This window comes from Colossoma macropomum, unplaced genomic scaffold (assembly GCF_904425465.1).
Source record: "Colossoma macropomum unplaced genomic scaffold, Colossoma_macropomum, whole genome shotgun sequence".
NCBI lineage: Eukaryota > Metazoa > Chordata > Actinopteri > Characiformes > Serrasalmidae > Colossoma > Colossoma macropomum.
In genome coordinates this window covers 22899044-22923740 of record NW_023494793.1, presented here as the reverse complement: position 1 = coordinate 22923740, position 24697 = coordinate 22899044, and the positions used below count along the sequence as shown (strand labels likewise).

The 24697-nt window shown below is 36.6% G+C and overlaps 1 protein-coding gene across 4 annotated transcripts in view; it reads left to right on the top strand.

The window, feature by feature from the left end:
* Positions 1–3732: 3732 nt before the first annotated feature.
* Positions 3733–24697, top strand: part of sh3glb2a (SH3-domain GRB2-like endophilin B2a) — a 27771-nt gene continuing 6806 nt past the window's right edge. The window contains exons 1-10 of one of the 4 annotated variants that reach the window (XM_036578862.1): positions 3733–3982; positions 5705–5846; positions 11167–11295; positions 15451–15584; positions 16531–16623; positions 16751–16762; positions 19619–19681; positions 21968–21991; positions 23243–23332; positions 24479–24579. In XM_036578862.1, coding sequence (XP_036434755.1) covers positions 3920–3982; positions 5705–5846; positions 11167–11295; positions 15451–15584; positions 16531–16623; positions 16751–16762; positions 19619–19681; positions 21968–21991; positions 23243–23332; positions 24479–24579 — 851 coding nt within the window. In that variant the 5' untranslated portion in view covers positions 3733–3919. The remainder of the gene's footprint in view (positions 3983–5704; positions 5847–11166; positions 11296–15450; positions 15585–16530; positions 16624–16750; positions 16763–19618; positions 19682–21967; positions 21992–23242; positions 23333–24478; positions 24580–24697) is intronic. The other 3 variants (XM_036578864.1, XM_036578863.1, XM_036578866.1) reach the window with 3 other exon arrangements.

Sequence of the window (24697 nt, the reverse complement as noted above, 5' to 3'; positions counted from 1 at the left end):
TGAGTGACACAAGTTATGACTGTGTTATTCTGAGGTGAGGGCATACAGGTCATAGTTAGGGGACCTAACTTATAGACTGGTATTAGATATTGCAATGTGGAATAGTATTTTCACTGGGGAGCCCTCTCTAGGTTCACTGTTTGGAGTTACAGTGTAGACTTGACATAGACTTGATCCTTACATTTTTATTATTTATTATTATTTATAAACAGCCATTTGCTAATATAGAAGAGTCTGACGCAATGTGAACACAATTCATATCATGCCATTAACTCTTCAGTCTACACAGTATAGCTTAATGAAATACAATAAAAGGCAGTCATTTGGGACAAGTATCATTTATACACATGGATTATTCTACTGAATTGGCTTAAAGTCAGATTTGAAAATACATCTTGGACTTTCAACTGATTTTATCTTAACAGACTTTACACTAAAATAATTTTGCTTTGAATGATCTTATACCCTAATTACGTTTATGTTAATAAAATAACAATTTACACATTCCAATTTGTCTCTAACCAAACAATAAAAATGCCAGTGAATCTTTACTAAATGTTTTGGTGGTGACTGTTTCTGTAGTGACAATTTTAGCTAATTTTGAGTATAACTCAAAAACACAAGCCAGTACAAGACTAGCAAACCCGCTTTGAAGACATATCAAATTACTATCATTTTTTTTTTCATTAACACACATAAAAATTTACCAAACTGCAGAAAATATGTGTTTTGGTAGTGACGATTCTTAATGTTAAACACTGATTTTCAGATTTACTTCAAAGCAATGAGATCTAACTGCTCACCGTGTGGCCATGAGGGACAGAAATGCAGTCTCACTTTCTGCTCTAATATGCAGGGGTGGGTCACCTCCCAGTAGAAAGTACCCTATAAATGATGATTTTATAAAATTTAGCTTATTACTAACTCAATTAATGCCTTCGGTTTAAATAGATCCTTGCAAATGTCTATGGTCTGGGTACTTAATTGTTTATTTATTCATTCATTTATTTATTTATTGGTGCTGGGACTGCAATTTGATCTAATTCAGTGGAATGTATGAGTCTGAAATATGAGTATGAGTCTCAAAGGCACAGTAACAAAAACAATCTGTTTACTTGTAAGGAATAAAGAGAGGTTGGAAAATGGTCATGTAGAATGTATCACATGGACCTCATAGGGAAAAGAAAACATAAAATACAAGACAAATGGAAGATATGGGCCCTTTAAAGTAAACCCAATGTTCTGAACCCCCATACCACTCATATCTGATCTGAATATAAACCAGAACCAGGGGATACATACAATTCACAAACACATTTCCAAAAAAGTTGGGACCGAAAACGTGAATAAGAAAAGAATGCAATGATGTGCAAATAATGTAAACCCTATATTAGATTGGAAATAGTACAAAGACAGCATATCAAATGTTGAAATTGGGAGATTTTATTGTTTTTTAGGACAGGGGCATGTTTACCACCGTGTGGCATCACCGCCTCAACTGCTGTAGTGTTTTAAAGTTTAATGTTTTACCATTCTTGCTTGATATAGGATTTCATCAGCTCAGAGTTCAGGCTCTCCTTTGTCGTATTTTTTGTTTCATAATTTGCCAAAGGTTCTCAATGAGTGACAGGTCTGGAGTGCAGACAGGCCAGTTTAGCACCTGGACTCTTTCACTAATGTGCCATGCTGTATATGAGCAGAATGTGGTTTGGCATTGTCTTGCTGAAATAAACAAGGCCTTCCCTGAAAAAGATGTCATCTGGATGGCAGCAGGAGCTGCTAGAAAAAACCTGTATATATCGTTCAGCATTAATGGTGCCTTCACAGATGTGCAAGTTACCCATGCCCATGTCCACTAATGCACCTTACACCATCACGGATGTTGGCTTTTGAACTGTGAGCTGATAACAAGCCAGATGGTTCCTCTTCTTTTTATGCAGGATGCAGTGTCCATGATTTCCAAAAAGAATTTCAAATTTTCATTTGTCAGACCACAGGACACTTTTTCACTTCGTCTCAGTCCATCTTAAATGAGCTCGGGCCCAGAGAAGGCGACGGCATTTCTGGATCCTGTTTAAATGTAGTTTCTTCTTTGCATGGTAGAGTTTTAACTTGCATTTGTGGATGCAGTGACGAACTGTGTTCACAGTAGTTTTCCTGACATGTTCCTAAGCCCCTGCAGTGATTTCCACTACAGAACTGTGTCTGTTTTAAGCGAGGCCTGAAGATCATGGCCAGCCAGTATTGGTTTTTGGCCTTGTCTCTTGCATACAGAGATTTCTCCAGATTCTCTGAATGTTTTAATGATGTCATGTACTGTAGATGATGAAATCCCCAAGTTCTTTGTTGTTTTACATTGAGAAAGATTTGAATTGTTGAAATGTTTGAATTGTTGCACTATTTGCCTGTGCAGTCTTTCATAGAGTGGTGAACCCCTCCACATCTTTTTTTCTGAAAAAATCAGACTCTCTGAGACACTCTTTTTATACCCAGTCATGATACTGACCTGTTGCCAATTAACTTAATTATTTGTGAGATGTTCCACCAGGTGTTTTTTTAGCATTACATGAATTTGCCTTTGTCGCCCCTGTCACAACTTTTTAAAAACATGTTGCTAGGATGAAATTTAAAATGGGCAAATATTTTTCAAAAAACAATAAACTTTCTAAGTTTCAACATTTGATATGTTGTCTTTGTACAATTTTCAATTAAATACAAGGTCTAAATGATTTGCACATCATTGTATTCTCTTTTATTTACATTTTACATGGCATCCCATTTGGATGTATTTATGTGCTACACTGCTTGATTACACAAAGCTCAGCAAAGATCACACAGCTGAGTAAGTCAGACACTTTTGTGAAGGAAAAGTGCAGCCCTCAAAGTTTTAATGGGATTTCATGTCAGTAATATGAGACATACTTCCTTAACTGCACAGTTCACCATGTTCAAAGGGCAAGCACAGTTTCCAGTGTGGCACTGCTCCAAGATAGGAAGTGTTACAGGAACGGAAGTAAACTTGCAAAGTAAACTCAAAATCTGTATTTTGCATTGCTTTAAAGAAAATCAAAGCACTCTAGTTATGCTTCCACTGCATACAGAAACTACAGGAGCATGGCCATCTCCTTCTGCCTGGTGGTGCTGGACCAATCTTTAAATACTGTAGTGATTGAATCAGCGTGTGTAATGACTACATATGGTTAGAATGATGAGGACTGAGCCACGTGCTGTTTTCTTTATATTATGGCAAGACATACAGTAAATGTTTAAAAAAATGACATTTGCTTCAGAGTAGAGCACTTTTAGCACAACATCAAACAGATGATAGACTGAGAAGATGTGGAAAAAGCCTGAGAAGAATTCGAACCTGTGTACTGTGTAGCACAGAGGTGAAAGGTCAAAGTCTGTGGTTATTTTTGTTACAGTGTCGTTGGTGAGTTTGTGTTCATTGACGGGATCATGCGCTCAGAAGTGTATCGGGGCACTTTGGATGAAAATCTGCAGAGAAATTACTCCAACTATGACAATCTAAATCAGAGCAGCATGTAAATAGCCTCTGTTCTGATAGGCTGCCTCATTCTAAAAGCAGTCCAGGCTGAATAATCATATATAATTATTTATACCATTCAGCTGCTCAACGAAGCAGGCAGATGTTTACATGTCTATAAATGTATTGTTTGGGTTTTTAAATATATTCCCCTCAGATTATGACGTGTTTGTGGCCTACTGACTGTTGAGCTCAAAATAGTGCCGTTCCCCTTTAAATCAGGCAGACTAGTAGATTCTCGAGAGCACCGATGACACAGTTAGATTCACTCTGTACACAGATACAGAGGGACTGAGGACTCTGCCTGTTATTTCATGCTGGCCTCTGAGGATCTTCTGAAGCTTCGTTTATTGATGTTTGTTCGCAGACACGATGGATTTTAGTGTGAAGAAGCTGGCCTCTGATGCCGGAGTGTTCTTCTCTCGGGCCGTGCAGGTAACGTCGCTCTGTTGATTCTGCTGCTCCTCAGTCTTCCGTCCGTTACGGGCTGAATGCAGCAGTTGGAGCGCTGCTGTAACGTTAGCTCGCTAGCTCTCCACAACACCACTCTCACCGCTTTTATCTCTTAAAAACGGACCCTTCTCTTCTGGGTTTGTTCTTATGAAGACTGCTGTATTAGCTCGACGTGATAACGATGTTATTATGTCGTTAAATTGTCAATTAGCTTTCTACACTATGTTGTGCATCAAATTAGTGCTTTGTAATTGTGGCAATATCTGCCTACGGTTATGAAGAGATTATGAAAACGTAACCTCGATGTTAGCGGATGTCAACATTTGCTGCATCACGAGAGCAACTGTGCCAGAGGTTATAATAACTTCGTAGTGATGGACGCAGAATCGGAGCAGTTTCATTTATGGGATGGGCGATTCTGTTGATTTTATTCTCGATTTTGGGCCAAGTAATACCAAAGCTAATACCCACATAGCAGTACTGATAACGACACTTGTGAAAGCCACCTTGGTCATGTGTTTCTGCAGTGAAAAACAGTGAAAATGTCTTCGAAATCATCTGTGTTTCGTTTATCTGTGTACTATCAAATTCAGATTAAAAAACGTATGTATGTAGTTCATATACTATTATACTGTAAACCAGGAGTAGAATAATAACAAGTAAAATACCGGTATTTTTGAAATTTGATCTTCTTCCTATCTAAAGCCACATATTCCTTTTGAAGTAAGATTTCTGTGAGTTTCAAACAAAACTGATGCTCCGTAAGTTTTTATGAGTTACTGAATCTTTAAGCTTCATTTATTACTCTACACATTATGGGAAATAGTCTAGATTTCTGTCGTTTTGTTTCATTTTTTTAATAATTGCATTGTTAATTCATAAGATGAATAGTATAAACATTAAACACAATAAAGCAGTAACAACCAACATATGATTAAATAATAAAACAGTAATAACAACAAATATAAGTCATTGGAAATTGAATGATGCTGAATGTTTTGTATTCACCTAAACTTAGTAAAACTACTTTGGAGTTAATTCATTTCGGAAATACAACTGTCCCCGCCGATTGCCCTGCAGTATAGGGTGGTTGGCAGAATGATATATTCTGAAATATGCATCCTGGCATATATCAGAATATATCACTTTTTAGTAGACAGATCAACGATCACAGCAGTATATCTTTTCATAGTTAAGTGTGCACAGGGATCGGTCGAAACCAAAAGCAATGTAAGGCGGTTAAAAACATGCCTCCCTTCCCAAAGTAGGTTTTTGCTAGTGTCTTTGTTGTGGAGATGTGCATGTAGTTGAAGCTTCCTGCACTCAGAGAGAAGATAATATAATGTTTTACAACTGTCCTGCTGTTACAAAGGTACTCGGGTCAACCCTAGGAGAAGCAAAGGCTGAAAGAAAAAGTAGCTTCTATTGTGCATATTTATTTGATACCATTGCATTTTTACTTTTGCAGTGTAATATACACAATATGTTTAAAAAATGTAGATATTTACTGTTTAGTATCTGTATTTTTGTGTTAGGATTGATTCTCAAAAACATGAGGATTTGAAGTATTAATACTTTTGTATCGATTTACCCATAACTTCTTTAGCAGGGATTTTAGAGCTGACATGCTAATGTTGTTTATCATGTTTGCGGTGAAAGTGAAACTGTTGTTCCATAATCTGACCCTGTATGTCTTCTCTCTAGTATACCGAAGAGAAACTGGGTCAGGCAGAGAAGACTGAGTTGGATGCTCATTTTGAGAGTTTACTTGCCCGAGCTGATTGCACCAAAAACTGGACTGAGAAAATCTACAGACAGACAGAAGTTCTGCTACAGCCAAACCCAAGTAAGTAACTAAATTTGCTCTTACTGTGCATTTAGTTTTGATCAATGTGTGCAATCAAAAGTGTGGATTAGGATTAGTTTTGTCTTTGGGAGTTTACATTTGGAATCCAGAAGTAAACTTCTATATAGCAGAGGAGGCTGCCCAAGTCATTTTTATGTGCCTTCTCCTATCTTCCTCACACTGCAGGCAGTCCCACTAACTTGTAGTGGTTTGGATGCCAGGTTTATAGTTTTCAATATAAAGTGATTTTTCCCTTTCATAAGAGTAGAGGGACGTGGGGCGCAACCTAATGCAGAGTAAAATGTAACACAGATTTTTAATGTAGTTAACCCCTTAAAAGGCCTGAGCTTTATTACACAGTAATGTAACCTAAAAATAGCTCAACCAGTTTGCATTGAAGTTACTGAATAATAAGCCTTAGTATGTGATAAGCCTGAGATTTTAAGGAGTCAATCTGTTCTGTTGATCATCTTATTGTATTCTCATAGCAACATCATCTGAAAAGGTGCACTGCAATTGGACAAATATTTATATTTAATATTTATTTTATATTGTATTCACAATAAAGACCATTTCAAGTCTTTTTAATTACTGGGTTGTGTATCTGATGTAGAAGTCATCAGATATACACTGTAACTATTTTAATTACTTTCTATTTGGTTGTAATATAGGGACATTTTAAGGCATGTAACTAACTCACAGTGAGAGCTAGCCATGCTAACATATAACCTCCACATGGTGGGGTTAGTTTTAACATAGTGTTACAACTAAGCTATCACTAGCTTATTACATACTAAGGCTTGTTGTCCGGTAACTACAGGGAGTTCAGTGTAAACCAGTTGAGCTGTTCTTAGGTTACAGAAGAGTGTAATAAAACTTTGGGCCTGCTGGTGGGCCCTGGCCTTTTAAGTGATAAAAACCTTTTATTCACAGATTCATCAAAAACTTTCTATAGATGTCATGTAAATACATTTAAGTTTTATCATTATTTGCTGTTTTCATTATTTATGTTTAACCTTTCACTAATCAGATTCATTTTGATGCATATTTATACATTTTGTGTTAATTCTAGTCAATTTTATGTCTAGTCCTTCAGCCTTTTACAGTGAACGCTATGGGGTCAATTTAGCTGAATAAAAAAAAAACTATTATATCTTGTTTATATTTTTTTGAAAATTATTTAACACAAAACAAAATGTGTTAAGTTGCACCCTGCTGTCCTCTATTTCATGTCTGTAATAGGATGTATGAGAGGGGCAGTGACATTTTTGTAACTTCTTACTTTCTAACCCTTCCCATGCCACAGTTGACCACACCGGTAAGTATACCCGCTTTTTAACAGAGCCCCAACTAAACTGTGGGCTGTCTCTTCATCCATGCTGTCCTGAGGATGACATACTACATTTTTATTGAAGATCAGTGGCCCATTAGTACTTTGTTATGAGGTCCTGGAGGATTTTCATCAAAAACTTTATTGGAGTGAATTAGAACCCTGCACCATGTGTTTGTCTGAGGGCTAGTGAGCACTCAGTCGTCGCATTGTGTTGTCCAGACATCTACAGCATTCCTCTCAGCAATGTCTGTCTGGTCATGTCATAAGTCCATATTAGGACTGTCACAATTAATCAGTTAAACTTAGTTTAAACAATTATTGGTTAAAATGTACCTTCTCAGTTTGCATGATGAAAAGGCATATCTTAAATTCTCCTACTGCTCTCTTTTACAGTAAAAACAGAACATGGTAAACACAGCCATGTACATGCATTGTATATTTGTAGCCATTTATATGCAGTATATATTTATATTGCATTTATAAAAATCTGGTATTTCCTAATGTATGTTTACCAGTAAGGTATTCTGGAGCCTTTAAAAAGACTTTGCATGGTTTTTTATTGTCGATTGAACTGATCTACTCTGAAAACTCGTCAAAGTAGTGAGTAGATTACTTGATTACTGATACAATCAATAGTGACAGCTCTAGTCCATATTATTGAAATTGAATTGATGCTTTTTCAAAATGAAAGCTCAGCATCAGACTCTCCGATCTTCTGATTCACATTCACTTTGTTGGGACACATTGTTCCATCTTTGGGCCGGATTTACTGGTGCTGTTAGATATGAAAAGCACATAGTTAATCAAAGCACAAGTATATTGTCGTTGTCCAAAAAAAGTCTTAATTTTTCTTCAAATTTTATTATTTTTTTTACAACATTTAAACATGGTGCCTGTCCTTGCATTGTGTGAAAATTATATGATGAATAGACCAACAGAAATGATCCAAAATCGTTCTGAATACAACTTCTTTACATTAACTTACATTAAAAGTGCAACATATGTAAAGTTACCATTTTGGAGATACATGTTTTGGACGGCGATGTTAGAGTGGTTCACTGGACCTGATTGGGCTGATCTAGTCTTGTTTCTGAATACTTTTGGATATGCTAAAGCTGTAGTGAATCAGGCCCTATATATGTGTATGACATGTTTTAGCATGATATCATCACTCAGACTGTCATTGCTTGATCCGAGTCCAAATGTTTGTATCTTGACATCTAGATTTGATTTATCCTTTTGGATGAATATTTTTGTGTTTGTAGTTATTTAGTTAATTAGTTGAGGGCTTTTTGTGTTGTGATTGAATCAAGCTGCGCCTTAGAGTTAGCAACATCATGATGCCAGAAGAGGTTCACATACAGTTCTGTGAAAAAGTAGTTCCCCTTCCTGATTTCCTCTATTTTTGAATATTTGTTATACTTACTTAATGGTTTCAGATCTTCATACAAAATATAAAATATGACAATGAGAAAATGAGAAAACACAAAATGTTTTGAATGATCTTTTCATTTACTGAAGTGAAAAAGTTTGCAACACCTATATCACCTGTATGAAAAAAAATTCTCCCTTAACTTAATTACTAGTTGTGCCACCTTTAGCAGCAATAGCTCCAACCAAACTGCCACCAGGTTCCTGATTATAACTGGAGATCAGTCTTTCACATTGCTGGGGAGGAATTTTAGCCCACTCTCCTTTGCAGAATTGCTTTTATTCAGCCACATTGGAGGGCTTTTGGACGTGAACTGCACGTTTAAGTTTCTATCACTTTGTCTTGCTCATGCTTCAGATCATTGTCTTGCTGCAATTACTCTTGATCTTTAGATCACAGATTTATGACTGGACATTTTTCTGCAGGATTTTATGATGGAGAACAGAATTCATGGTTTGCGTCAATTATGGCAGGTCACTTCTCCTCGTCATCATACTTCCACCACCATGCTGCACTGTTGGTATCATGTTCTTGTTGTTGAATGCTGTGTTAGCTTTATGCCAGATGTAACAGGATCCCAGTCTTCCAAAAACTTTCAACTCAACAGTCCACAGAACATTAATCCAAAAGGCTTGGGGGTCATCAAATAACTTTTTGGCAAATGTGAGGCCAGCCTTTATGTTCCTTTTTGTTAGTCGTTTGTTATTTTTTCCTTGCAGCTCTACCATGGATACCAGTTTTGCCCAGTCTCTTTCTAAGGGTGGAATAATGAATGCTGACTTTATCTGAGGCGAGTGAGGCTTGCCGTTTCTTAGATGTTTCATTTGGCTTGTTTTGTAACTTCCTGGATGAGTCATTGCTGTGTTTTCAGAGGAATTTTAGTAGGCTGGACAGTACTGGGAAGATTCACCACTGTGCCAGCTTTTCTTCATTGGAGATAATGGCCCTCACTGTGGTTCACTGTGAGTCCCAGAACATTAGAAATGGCTTGTAGTCCTTTCTAGACTAATATTTTTCATTAGGTTTTTTTCTCTTACAGATTTTCTTTTAGTCACGGCTTAGTGTGCTGCTTGTTGAGGCCCTTTAGCCTACTTCACATTCAACAGGGCTGGCAGTAATCAAGCCGTGTGTCTAGTGTAATTGACCCCAATTGAATTGATCATCGGCTACATCTGGTTAATTGGTTGATTGCGTAACCAAAGACAATTACTTTTTCACACAGGGCCAGTGGGTGTTGGATAACTTTTGCTCCTTCAGTAAATGAAATGATTGTTTAAAAACTGTATTTTGTGCTTACACAGTTTGTCTTTATCTTATATAAAATTTTGTTTGAAGACCTGAAAGTAAGTGTTAAGTGTGATGAACATTCAAAAATGGAGTTAACGAAATACTTTTTCATAGAACTGTAGTTCTGTACTTACGTGGTTTGAGAAAAAAATGAGTAAGAGGTAAGTTTTAAATGAGAGATCGGTTACTGCGGTTATATTGAGGGAACTTGTTATCTTATTAATCTCAAGCAGATGATTTCAGATAATTATCTGTCTGGCATTAAGTGATTTTATACATAAGAAGCAAGAAGTATGGTTCTGTTTTATTATTTTTATACAGTGCTGTGCAAAAGTCAAGGACCACCCTTCTTTTATTTCAGGAGATATTTTTGAAGAGATTAGATATAAGATAAACCATGTGCACAGTGAAGGAAAGCGTTTCCAAAACTGGAGTTCAAAAAATTAATAAAAGATATAGAGAATATGGGACTCCTAACAACCACGCAAGACCTGGTAGACCACTAAAACTGTCACCATTGGATACCACTTAAAGCTTTGATTGCTGAGAGAGAGGAGAAAGTCAAGCTCCACTCTCGCTTCAGATCTGAAACAACCTACAGGTATTTCTGTCCATCCATCTACTGTGTGGATCTGAAAGGATGTGTAGCTGTCAAGAAGCCATTACTGAGAAAAGAAAATACATAAAAAGAAGAAAATCAAACAAAGAAGCTACTGATGTTCTCAGATCAATGGACTGACCACCCAGAGTTCACAGCTCAACACCTTTGAATGTGTTTGGGATTAACTGAATCATGAGAAATAGAAAATTCAACTTCTAAGACTGAACTTTGGAGGTATAGAAAAATATCCCTGCAGATTTCTTGGAAAACTGAAAGCAAGTCTCTGAAACAAAAATGTACATGAACAGAATCTTTTATCTGACTGTGTAGTTGTTGGGGATTTTGTTTAATTTCCTGTTACATATATGTTTTTTCTTTTTTTCCTGGTCGTTTTGACTGAACGTAAATGACTTTTGCTACTATAGCAAGTACTATAGTTACAGTTACTACAGTCATGTCTGAACAAACTGTAGTATCACAAATGTATGTATGTGGTACCTTTTGAGTTCATTTAAGAGCACATGAAGTACTTGAAGCAGCTCTGTGTCTTGAGAGAAGAGGATTTTTTTTAAATGTCTTTAGTTGAATTACAAGGTATGCCTGTATATTTTAAATTATGGCTCCTTTCTTTTCCCTAATGGGTTTTAACTTTATGTTTTTCTACTAGGTGCCAGAATTGAGGAATTCCTTTATGAAAAACTTGATCGGAAAGTCCCATATCGAGCCACCAATGGAGAAATACTGGGGCAGTATATGCTTGAGGCAGCCAAAGAGTTTGGACCAGGAACACCCTATGGTAAGAGTCGACAAACTGAGCTAAAAATAGGCTAATGAGAGTCAGATGCGGACACTAGAACTGTTTTTCTGAATCATTTGATCACATTGTGGTATACAGAATGCAGTCGTCACTTGAGTGATTTTTTTTTATTGTTTTCAATGCTTTTTTTTGCTTTGTTTCTCTACCAATTTGTTTTACTTTTTGCAATTTTTTTTAGCTTTTGCAAATTTAGTAAGCAATATTCCCTCACATTACAAAGTATTGGATGTTTTTATTTATTCAAAGTGCAAAAATCAGACTGTATGGATAATTTTATAACCACTTAGGGGGAGATCAGGCTATCTTAATCTGAGGGCCTGTTTGCACCTTGCGTCAGCATGTGGATTTTACTTAAATAAGTTTTTTGGTTAGCGACATGATGTGGAAAACATTAAATACACTTATAGTGCTACATACCGGCCTTTATTCATGAAAGTTGTGTGAAAAAATCACCTTTAATGACATAACAACTTTCGTACGATGTGAAAACAGGCAGACATTTGAGTGAATGAGCCTAGGTTCAGGCATCAGCCCACTTATTTACATGTAATTTAAACAAAGCCCTAATTCTTGCAGATGTTTTGGTAGGGAACCAATAAAACAACAGCATTCATTAGCTCAGTTATTCATGAGCCAATGGCTGTGCTTGTTGGCACAGTTTGAGATTGTACTGTTAGTGTACTGCTGCACCTGCTGACTAAACTTTATAGTGTCAAAATTACAATAACTGGATAGATTAAAGTGTGAAATTAACAAAATTTCTTTTTTTGACGAACAGTAGAATGATATGATTGTGTAGTGTCATTATTTTCCTATAATAGCATATTAAACGCTGTTTTATTGCAGCGACGAGATGCGTCTGCGGTAGCTGTGTTTTGTACTGTTTATTTTTTGGGTGGTGTCAGTAGTATAAAACAAAATCACAGTGTAAAATGTTTTTAAGTGGAACATGGAATAGTTGCAGCATTTGTTTGTACCAGTGTGCATGATAAATGAGTGCATCTTATTATTAGTATTACATAGATGATATTGATAAGATATTTGGATGCTGTTTGCTCAAATTTACGCACACTACCACCACATGTGAATTTGATCGTACAGATGTGGCAAAAATTGATGAATAACGGAATAAAAAATGTCTCATTTTACGATCAGATATGATTGTACGGGTACCAATTTCAATAAAGTATTGCACAACTGAAAATTTAAAACAATTTCGCAGATATGCAGGCCTGTAAGAGCCAAACAAGTCTGTTTAGTTTAATGCATAAAATATTGAAAATCAAATAGAATCTTTACCGAAAATATAGTTACACCCCTGGTCAGCAACTCATTAGCATATTGCCCACCTTTGCAATATGAGTATTTTGCAAAAGAAATGTTGCAATGACAGTGATCTTTAGAATGCGGATATGATGTTTGGTGATTGAACAAAGATAATCAGTGCTTTCTGTTAGCCTGGAGCGGCTCATTTACTGTTTCCAGTGTGATTAATATGTACATGGAAGCATGAAAAATGAATACAGTACTTAAGTACCTAGAGATTAGAAATTAAATGAGGACAAAAATGGTAAGATAGGACCACACTGGCTGTCACTGATACAGCTGTGCGCTTCTGTAAGGTCCAGTGTTTCTACACATAGTGAAAGCAGAGCGTGTGGGATTTTGTGAATGTGATCAGATTGATTTGTGTGTCTTTGTTGCTCTGTTCTTTCCTCCAGGCAGTCAGAATGCAGTCGGAGCAGTAGCTCTCATTGCCTGCTCTTTCTCTCCGCTGCCTGATGGATCAATAGTGCTTTATTCAGAGGTCACATGCCAATTCAATTCTGCTGCCTTGCACTTGCCAGCATTATCCAGCCAGGCCTCTGGCAGCACTGATTAGACAGTGACCAGTCACTTTTTAGAAAGTCAAAAGTCATCAGTATATTTTTGCTTGTTATAGGCTGTGTTGGTATTTACTCTTCAGCTTATGCTTGTGACCAAATCATATCGTGATGTTATTCACAATGACACATCTCTCGTTTCTTTTAAATGTTTTTAATATTGGTATCACTTATGCCAAAAAAGTAATTCCAGCTGCTTAGAGTAGACCGACCTTACTTGGTTTTTACCTTGTTATTACTTAGTTGTTACTTGGGAGCATATTACATGCACGGTAAAAAAGTGCTGTTATCATATATGGAATCATATAAGGAATTTGAAATGTCCTTATTATCCTGGTTTATGCATAAAATTCTAGAACGTATCTGCTTGACATGTAGTAGAAAACAAAATAGGACAGAGGTTTCTGTTACACTGTATACATAATCCTGCATGCTTAAAGGGACAACATTGCCATTCGTTGCACTAATGAGAATTGTCAGGAAAAAACCAATATATTGCTTTTCTTCATCATATCAACTGGAAACATGTTACACTTACAGATAATTGTATTATCATATTCAAAATGACCTAAATGATGACAGACAAAGACAAAATAGTCTACAGTGCTGATTTAGTTTGCCTGTTCTCTCAAGCTGAAGTGCACTTAGCAGTAGTAAATGGCTCATTAATGATTTGTGGCTGAGTGGTTGTTTTATTTTGGTCTCTGGTGTCTGTCAATGGAAATGTAGTCCATCCTTTGGTGTGCCTCACAGATAACTCTTTAGAATGTGAAGATGTGGATATGAGACTCCAACCTAGTCTCAGCTTGTAGTTGTTTCCATGGCTAAGGTAGTGTAAGTGATCAAGCTTTTTTCTTGAAAATGTGGGTATTGTGTTGTTAGATAGTCATGCATAGTGCTGTGCTTATGTAAACTCAGTGTGCTGAAAGCCAATTAAATTGAAAGGCACTGTCCAGGAAAAGATGCACTTATACTGTAAACTATTGGCAGTCTTGCAAGGAAATAGATAAATAACTGACTTTTACCAAATAGATTTAAGCCCACTTTGTAGGTGATTTTGAATTGGATTCAGATCGCGTTTATGGCTATGTGACTGGTCAAATTGCATTTCATGTTTTTTTTTTTCATCATTCAGGACGTGGGGGTTCATGAATGTGTGACAAGAAAGTCGGTGCATATTCATATATTACTGTTTAAACATGGAGAGTAGAGGCTTGTAACAGGTAACCTAGGTGTAAACTAGGTGTTATAGTTTAAAGTAACTGCTTTAAACTTAAAGCCTTTTTAAACTTAAAGCCTGTCACTGAATATTGCTTCACAGCCCACACCTTGTTAGTAGTGTGTTGACCAGGTCAACCTACGCAAAGACAAAAAAGATTATAGATGTTGCAACTGTTCTTACCTTACTAGTTCTAAACCGTTAGACTTGACATCTGTGCAGTTTAGTTATTTAGAAAGTTTGTTAGGCTTCTTGTGATATGCACAATGAGCCAGTAGGCTAATTTTCTCATAATGCAAATATAGTAGCAATTCGAGACCAGTGGCATGGATCACGCATTATCAAATGGTAGGCTATTCAGGTGATCCTAAATCAAAATTCTGGTCACGTTTTTTAAAAAAGAAGGAGCATTTTGCATTTTGCTTGCACTGTATGCATGACAGGGCTTTTATTACTTCTATGGCCACTGGCTGCTTTCGTTTTATAGTTTATACTCACAACACACTGACCATTGTTTAATGTGTACTGTTAAGACGAGTTTTCTCCACACTTTAGTCATTGTCTCCATCACACAATGCTATCTAGCAAGCTGGAAGGTGAAGGCTTGCACATTGCACAATTGGCACAGACTATAACTGTAATTAGCATCAACTGTAACTCAAACGACAATACTTTATCTCAGATTATTAGTGGGGTATTATGTGCTATGCAAAGTATATGTGTGTGTGTATATATATATGACCATAATCCTACTTTTAAAAACAATATTTGAGCTTTGAAGCTGAATACACTTTCCTTCTTAAAATGGGTCTGGAGAATGAGAATTTAGTCTCAAAATTATTCATAATCCAATGAGTCAGTGTGAACGAAAGAGGAAATGCCTAGTGCATGTCTAGGTCTTTTTACAGAAGTACCATCACAGTTCAATACAAAGATCTGGTAGAAAACATCAGTTCACAGTGTAAAGGCTGAGCATTTACCAATTAAGAAAGACACGTTGGTTGTTGTTAATTCCTTGTCTTATCTCTGTAGGAAGTACCTTGATTCAGGTGGGCGATTGCCAGAGGAGACTGGGAGGAGCAGAACGAGAGTTTCTGCAGACGTCGTCCATTAGCTTCCTCACACCACTGCGGAACTTTCTGGAGGGGGACTGGAGGACCATAACAGTAAGTCTGGGGGTCTTCTTACCTTAGATGAGTGAAGTAATGGTTTTGTATATTTCAGTTTTATTGGTTATAATTAGGGGTGCACGATCATAATCAGTCGTTATTCACTCCTAACGCACGAGCAGTTGTCTTATTTTTTTCTGTTGTAACCGATTTTGTGATGATGGAAATAGTGTGTCAGCCAAGTACACATGCTGTATTTAAATATTGTTGCTTAATGCTGTGATATTGAAATACCTTGATATAGTTTTAGCAATGTTTTAGTGACATATTTGATTATGTCAAGTGATGCATTGTGATTTTTTTATTACATATTTGTACAGTACTGGACAAAAGTCAGAGACCATCCTTCATTTATCTTTCAGCATCAGGAAAAAGCAGAAAACATTCCTGTCAGCTACATGTCCTATTAGACCCATAGCATTGAGTTGTATCTAATCCTTTAATGGTCATTTCTTGACTGGAATATTTAATAAATAAAGTGTGATCTCTGACTTTTGAACAGTGTTATTTTTGCACAGATTTTTTTGTACACAGTTTCTACTTTTTTGCTGAATTCAACATATTTAAATAATAATAGGTGCAATAACTTTTGCACATGCCACATTTTTTCTTGTATTTTTTTTCAATATGTTAAATTCAGGAAATAAATAGAAACTATATATAAATTATCATGATATGATACTGATATAATGCCCATAAAATGTAGCGAACTATTGTCTGGCACTGTGATATGAATATAATGGATATATTTGGAATATGGCCCACCTCTACTGTGGCTCTGTCTTACCAAAAATGTCAGGAGGCTTTGTTTCATATCAGTGACTTTGTTTAGCCTGCAAAGTGTGAGCCTTGGGTAAAGAGCAAGTGAACAATGTTATCGTTGTGTGTGCTCTCTCTCTCTCTGTCTCTCTCTCTCTTGCTCTCTCTCGTCTCCTCCTTACAGAAAGAGAGGCGGCTCCTGGAGAACCGGCGACTAGATTTAGATGCCTGTAAAGCCAGGCTAAAGAAGGCCAAAGCAGCAGAAGCTAAAGCAGCTGTAAGCTCCTTTGTTTTCCTGTATTTTGCTTCTTCCCTCAGTTCTTCAGTCTGCTCTTTTCTCTCTCTGTTCCACTGACCGCTATTAATTCTGCTCTAACCTTCTGTCTTTGTTCCAACTCTTGCAGTGTGAGGGAGAAGTGAGTATTGGGGTGAATTTTCCTTTTGAGTCAGCATCTCTCTCTTTCTTTATTCATTTTAATACCTAATCCTATTCTGTTATATTGATTTTTCCTGCATCCTACTTGCTTTTTTTTTTGATGGGAATTCAATACGTAGATGGATTTTCCATTTTCTATGTGAGAATAATTGATGCAGTCGATTCAATTTTAGTGAAATACACAGAATGATTGCTTTCAGTTTTGTAGGCATTTAACAGTAATCTCAGGCTGCAGTGTTTGTGCTTCAGCCACAAGGTTGTCTTAACACAGATGCCAGGTAAATGGTTGCTAAGACAAACTCAGTCTAATTATTCCACTTGTATGTCTCCAGTGGCCAGGAGCTGCACATCAATTAAATCAGCAGAGCAGTCTGAGTGACTACACAACTAAAGCTGAAGATTGATGACACTAATTCAATCACGCGATAACCAATGAATATTTACTCATACGTATGTGAAATTGTAGACTATGCAGTGTACTGTATATATCATTGCCACAGTGTGACTATTAGAGCTAGGCCTTTAGTTAGTGCCGTAAATGTCTAAACTAGGTTAAAAAAATGAGACTCCACAACTCTACAATAATTTCTGCTAGCACAGAATAGGATGTGTAATATTACGTTAGCTCTAAGCTAATGCACATGAACTTTTTAGCCTTTGTAGAGTAAATTTCCATTTAAAGCCTGTAAAAGACTGCATTGTTATTTGAAGCTTGTAACATTACCATACATTTTGGTTTGTATGTTGCAGTTTTACAGTGACTCTGGCATAGAGCTACTGCTGATTTTCATTTCCTATTGGGACTAAAACCTGGTTAAAATACAGCTTGTATTCACAGTCATTGACGTATTTAGGTTTTTCAAGAGGTGTGTAGTGGCATTTTTGTCCCAAAATTGGTCCCACCTGTACATCAAAACGTGACTGGTTTATTACCTTCTCAGTATGTAATAATGTTTATGACTAATCTAACATGTCCTGTAGGCCCAACCTATGGAGGATCTTATTGGCTGTATCTACTTATAAACCACTGGGAAAAAATTCATGTTTGGTTACATAGAGTGTATATGGAGGATATATGGAGTATAATGGAAATAAAAGAAATGAGAGTGTGACTAAAATACTTGCAGAGTTGTAAAACAGCAAGCATTATGATCAGATTAAAGAAAAAATTCTAAAAATTATACATTTTTTTTTTTCTCTGGAGGCCTAAAAAGACATGAGGGTTCCACTACAGGTTAATGTGAATTACATGAAATATTGAAGAGAGACTGCAGGGAGCATGTTTACATGGGTTAATTTTTATTTATTTTTTTTGGCTCATAAAGTTTAAAGGTCAGATGTGAGAAAAGGGAGCTTGTCGTAATTGTAAATTTCGGTTCAATTAAACCATTAATTACTTTCCGATAAGGGAACATACATCTTAAATGACACTCTGATCTTTGAGCTTTTTGAGGCATGGTTCACAGATGCATGGCATTTCACATTCACATGTTCTTATGTGAATGCATACTTTACAGTCAAGATTATCATCCAAATATTCTTACACTCAATCTTAAAGGCATGCATACTTATCTTCATACCTGAATATTCACTGAAATATTAATGAACATCTGTATTAATCCTTAGAAATTGCAGTTATCCCCCACTGACAAAAGCATGGTGTATTTTGCTATTAATTATTTCTCACTCGTAGCTCCCTGAAACAAGCTGAAATTCTAAACTTTTAAAATATTCTAAATAGGTGTTTATAAGGAGATATTTTATTATGATTTGAAGTTGATGAAAAGGCACTGTTGTTTCTCGACACTGTCATTTGTCATTTCTTGATATTCAGGTGAAAACAGTTGTTAGCCTGTCTGTCTGTTGACAGAGAATGTAAATTGAATGTAAATGTAATTTACTGTGTAATTGTTTACTGTGCCACAAGTCAGTTTGTGAAATTTGTGCCTTACTAAGTTTGCCCTGGTCAACTGTATGTGCTATTATTGCAAAATGGAAGTGTTTAGGAGCAACAACTCAAACAGAGCAGACCACGTAAAGTCCAGGCCATGCAAACTTACAGAGTGGGGCCTCTGATTGCTGAAGCGTGTAGCATGAAAAAATCAATCAGATCATTATGTGCAATGGCAAGCATCAGCTGGAGCATGTTGCCACATGTTCTCTGGAGTGATGAATTGTGCTTCACTATCCAGCACAATGATCAATAAATCTGGGTTTGGCAGATGCCAGGAGAATGCTACCTACTGGAATGCATAGTGCCAATAGTAAAGTTTGGTGGAGGAGAGATAATGGTCTGGGGCTGCTTTTCAGGGTTTGGGCTTGGCCATTTAGTTCCAGTGAAGGGTAATGTTCATGCTACAGTATATAAAGACAGTTTTGGCCACGTATTGTAACCTAGTTAAGACTGTAAGTCTTGTAAGTCTAAGACTGTAAGTCTTAGACTAATATCAGTCCTTTGGTGTGCATGTAAATGTAGTTGTAGTGTTTTCTGTCAGACTAATGAAGCCTGCTGCACAGATGTTCATTCACATGAGCGTACGGATAGCCAATCATAATGGAACTGCCTTAAATGGAGCTTATTTTACTATAGACTGTGCCTACAGCTGATTTGAATAGTAGTCTATAGCAAAACGAAAGTAATAACTCAACTTCTAAGGGTTAATATTCAACAGCTCGTGTGTTTAAATTGTAGATTCTCTAAATGGCAAAGCATTCCTTGGGTGATCACAAGGATAATTTTTGATACTGGGCATGTGTTTCAGATAACTTGCTTGATTGTCTTGCCTTGTTGCCTTTTGCCTTTTTTTTACAAAGCTGTGTTCCTCTCTTGTTCTAGGCGGTGCCAGACTTCCAGGAGACCAGACCACGTAATTATGTGCTGTCTGCCAGCGCCTCAGCCGTGAGTGACTCTAACTCACACTGCCCTCTTACACATGCTCTGCACAATAATACATATTACAGAGATCGGTTTCAAAAAAAGAGGTCAGAAAGGTAGTCCAGTGTTTTATGTATGTTTTGGCCTTGAACCTGATGGTGTGTTATTTTAAAACCACACAGTGCTTTTTAAAATCTGAACCACCTACAATAAAACAGTCATTGATAACAGGGTTTGCCAACTAGCATGCGTTTTTCAATGCCAGTACAGCTTTTATTTTTTTCACACTGCATCCACTGCAGACTGTACTGTAGTACGTGAATAGCTTTGCATCTGTCAAGCTGTGGTTTTTGAAACTTAAGGTCATAATTTAGAAGTGTTTACAGTAAATGGGGAGATTTCACAGCCAAATTAGATTTTCTTCCATAGCTGGATTTTCTTCCATAGCTGATGAAAGCACTGAACAGATGGGAGTTGCTGATTCATTCAGGCGCTGCTGCACAGTATTTAGTACTTGTATCAGTTCTTCATGCTTGGTCCCATGACAGGTCTGGGTTAGGCAGAGGGAGCAGCACACTTATTTGGTGACTACAGGAATATACCATGTACTAATTTGACATTAGTTTTAGGCCTGTGTGCTATTTAGGGGGCAAGAAATGGAGTCAAATGATGTACGTAAAAGAATTGAGATATTTGAGTTTTTCTATCCTAATCAGTAAAAAGATTCAGCCTTCACTCTACACACAGTGAAAGGGTAACTTTATTTAGTTAAAGAATAACATAATGTTTCAGCCCACATGTGAGGCCTTCGTCAGATGTAGAAGACAACACTAAAGCAGACTATTTTTAAAAGCTGTCAAATCAAAAACAAGTGGCACTGATTAGAGGAGCAATCTCATTTACTCATCTGCCACATCTAGTGGTCCAAGCACACACAGAGGCTAAAGTTTCAGTAAAAACAATTTACTCTTTATACTAAGTAAATTCTAAATGTCCAGTGCTAGAATTCAAAAACTCATGAAACCCCTGTAATAATGTCAAATCCCCTTGGTACAGTATAAAATATCATCTGTACCTTTTGTGAATTAACAAGTGTTTAAAAAATTGATCAATGGCTTTGAATTTTTTACTTTTCAGCATACCCTAGATGTAGATTTGCAAAGTTAGGATACCACATTTTCCTTTTTGATACTGATACCAGTACTGAAATTTTGTGGATCGACTGATACCGAAAAAGGTCCAATATTTCTTCTTCAAAAACTACTAAACTTTAAAAATATCTACTTAGTTCATATAGTTCAATAACTCAGTAGTTCATCTAAAAGTAGTCTGCCATGTTCAAACTACTCCAACACCACTGCCCCACAGGACAGAATTGATTTGGTTCTAGATGTGATTCTGTTTTTAATCTGTTTAAATTCTGTTTTTAATATGGTCTGCTGAGAACAGAAGTCAAGTGTCAGTCAGTCTCTTAATATGACTCGTGTGTGACTCAGATATTGCAAGCGTATGCACAAGTTTAGGCACCCCTGATCACATTACATGTTTTGTTAATTTTCTAAGTGAAAACAAGTTACACATCCTTTACAGAGAGCACACTTCTACACATTTCAACACACAATTAATTAAGATTAAGGGGCCCTTATCAGTCCCACAATGGGGAAATTTCACCTCCGCATTTAACCCATCCGTGCAGTGAAACACCACATACACTCCAGTGAATGCACACACACTAGGGGGCAGGGAGCACACTTGCCCGGAGCAGTGGGCAGCCCTATCTGCTGCACCTGGGGAGCAGTTGGGGTTAGGTGCCTTGCTCAAGGGCACTTCAGTCACGTACTGTCAGCTCAGGGATTGAACCAGCGACCTTCCTGTCACAGGGCTGGTTCCCTAACCTCCAGCCCATATTTGCTCAGTTTTACATTTTGGAAACAAATTGAAGTGTAAAATGTGGCCTGTGCAAATGTGGCACCTTTTATATTTCATGTTTTATTTTTTTCCAATACATTCAACTGAGCAAATAAATGGAAATTGTACAAATGTTAATGTACAAATAGGTTTGTAGGCTTGTGGGTGGTTCTTGTGGGTCTGGTGTCGGTCATAGTCTTCCTCTGACATTTGTGGCATCAGAGATTGTGTCGTCCTTTGCACTGTGACATCTACCCCACTAACCAGTGGCTTCACTTTCTTAATCGGGGTGAGGCAGTGTGTGCTTAAACAGAGCTGTTGTCAACGCCTCTGTGTTTAAATGTCAGCTCCTGTTTGATAACATTGATCTTTGTGTTTTTCTTTTCCATGTTTGCTGATCAGCTCTGGAGCGAGGAGGTGGAGAAAGTAAGTATCAGAACATTTTATTTCACAGTGCTCTTAATACAGTAGGACTGTCGCAATCATGACATTTTAGCTGACAGGGAATTACCATAAAAATATAGCAATTCGCAGATTCGTTGTCTTTTCTTGTTAATTGTGAGTAGTTATTAAAGAATAAGCTTGTTAGCTGTATTACTGTTGATACTTAGTAGATCCTTACTGATGACAAAAACAGCTTAAGCTCAGATAAACAAACATCACATTACTCTCTAAAGGTGGAGCACCAGCCATAAGATAGAACTTTGGTTGTTTTCGTTGTTTTATCCCAATAAATACATTGTCTACTTTCTTTTATTTACATGTGTGCATTGCATTAGTCCAACTGTTGAAACGCATTTATTTCACATTCTGTTTGTTGTGATGTAAACACATGATTGTGAAAGGTAACAGCTGTTGAAAATAATTGCAATCAGCTCAAATAATTGTTATAAGGTGATTAATAATTACATATAATAACAGTTTTAATTATAGTGTCAAAACACAATTTGTTGGTATTTTAGGTGAAAAAAGAGAACTCACTTAATTATGACATTTTTCTGCTAATTTTTGTTTCACAGTTTCACTTTTGCAAATTTTATGTTTTTCCCCCAATGTGTTACATTCAGCAAATACACAGCAATTATGTGTTAAGATATTTTTACTTTAAACCAAGAAAACATGTCATTTGACCAGAGGTGTCCAAACATTTGACTACAGGTGCTAAATGTTAAAAAAATATGGCTGCAAATCCTGACTGTCACAATTATTAATCACCATTAACAATTATTTGAGCTAATTGCAATAATTTTCAAAAGTTGTTGCCTTTCTGAATCTAACCCCTGGTAAATTTCAAAAGATGTGATCCCTAGAAAATTGCCCTTGAGATCTGCAGAGTCAATCTGAAAGTTACAGCAGACAGACTGCATTCCTTTTACTTTGTAAATATAAACAAATAAATAAATAAATAAATAAATAAAAATAAGTTGACTGATTTAGACATGTACTTTCACACATCATTTTAAGGCATCATTTCCATATTTATAACAGTGTAACTGCTCTTCATACAGCCGTAGGTAATGTGTAGTTACATTGTTCTGTATGACCACTTTTTTAACCATAATGTTAATTTTATCTTGATCAAGTATCTCTTGATTTCCCTCCTATTCTGCACCTCTGTGTATGTTTTAATTACAGATGTGTTTATTTTTCTGTTTTTGTTTGTGTGTTTCTCGGCAGGCAGAGCAGGAGTTGAGGGTGGCTCAGACAGAATTTGACCGACAAGCTGAGGTCACAAGGCTGCTGCTGGAGGGCATTAGTAGCACACATGTGAGTCATGTTTACATCCTGCATTTTTCCACCCTCATGATACACCCATAACAGGTGTAGCTAAAGCCACGGCTGGGCCAAATAGTGAACCTGTAAACCTCTTTCCCTTTTGGCCACACAGTCAACAGTTAGAATGTTTGGGTTTCCATGATTCTGTGATCATTAATGAATTCACCAAAAAAAGTGGATTTGTGCATGGAATACTGAGGTCGTAGAACCTGTTTTTTCAAAATGTCAGCTGCCACTGCTTTCGTGCAAGTTGTTGGAATTTTTACTAGGGCTTGGCAGTATTGATAAAATTCAATATCGTGATATTGTGCAAATATCTCCTGGTATCAGATGATATTTAAGTTAACATCAACAAAATTAATAAGTTAGCATTAACTTCGCAGTGCTTCTGCCAGAATGCCTTACAAACCTGACATAGCTTGTTTTTATTGGCCTGTTTTATTTTTTTTCTTTCTAAAAGAATCTTACACAATATTGCTAACCAGACAGAAATCACATGTTCAGAAAGGCAAACTACTGTTTTATTTAATTTGTATGGATTTTAAACTGTTCTTTCAAAACTATCTGAAGCACCAAGTAGATTACATACATTGCAGTTAACTGGTAGGCCCTAGATATCTGTAAAATACACAAAATAGAATACTATAGAATAGATTAGAATGGCTTTGCTTGGCAAAAGGGACCACTTATCATGAAGATAATGTCCATTATTTACCAAATAAAAATATTGTAAAAAAAAAATGTGTAAAAAAATGAAAATATAAAACTGAAAAGCAGTATTGTTATATGTCTTCATCACGGTATACTGTTTTCAGTATTTCTTTTCAATTTTAACTTTGAACCAATTAGCTAGAATGATCCAAAAATGCTCCTGCTTAATCCATTACGGATGTATATTCCTTTTTTCTGTTATTCTAAGAAATTGGCTGGTCTGTTGGTTAGTTGTAGGCATAGTAAATATAAAACATAAAACAGAAGCTCAGGCCAAGTCAAATATTTATTTTCAGTTAATTAACTTTGGTGAAAAATTTCTTTAGGCTTTTTATTATTATTAAAGTGGTGTGACCATCTCTCTAAAAGTATTTTCCACATTGCACAGTAAACACAGTGGTAACTTTCCACCGTTTGTCTACTTAGGTGAATCACTTGCGATGTCTACATGAGTTTGTTGAAGCCCAGGCCACTTATTACAGCCAGTGTCACCACTTTATGCAGGAACTACAGAAAGAACTGTCCAGGTGGGAATTCTACAGGTTTTACTCTCAAACCAAGACATTGAACAGACAGAGAACTAGAGATGGATGTGCTGTTTGTAAAGACCTCTTGGTGTGTAATTTATGGCTTTCTTACTTTTCC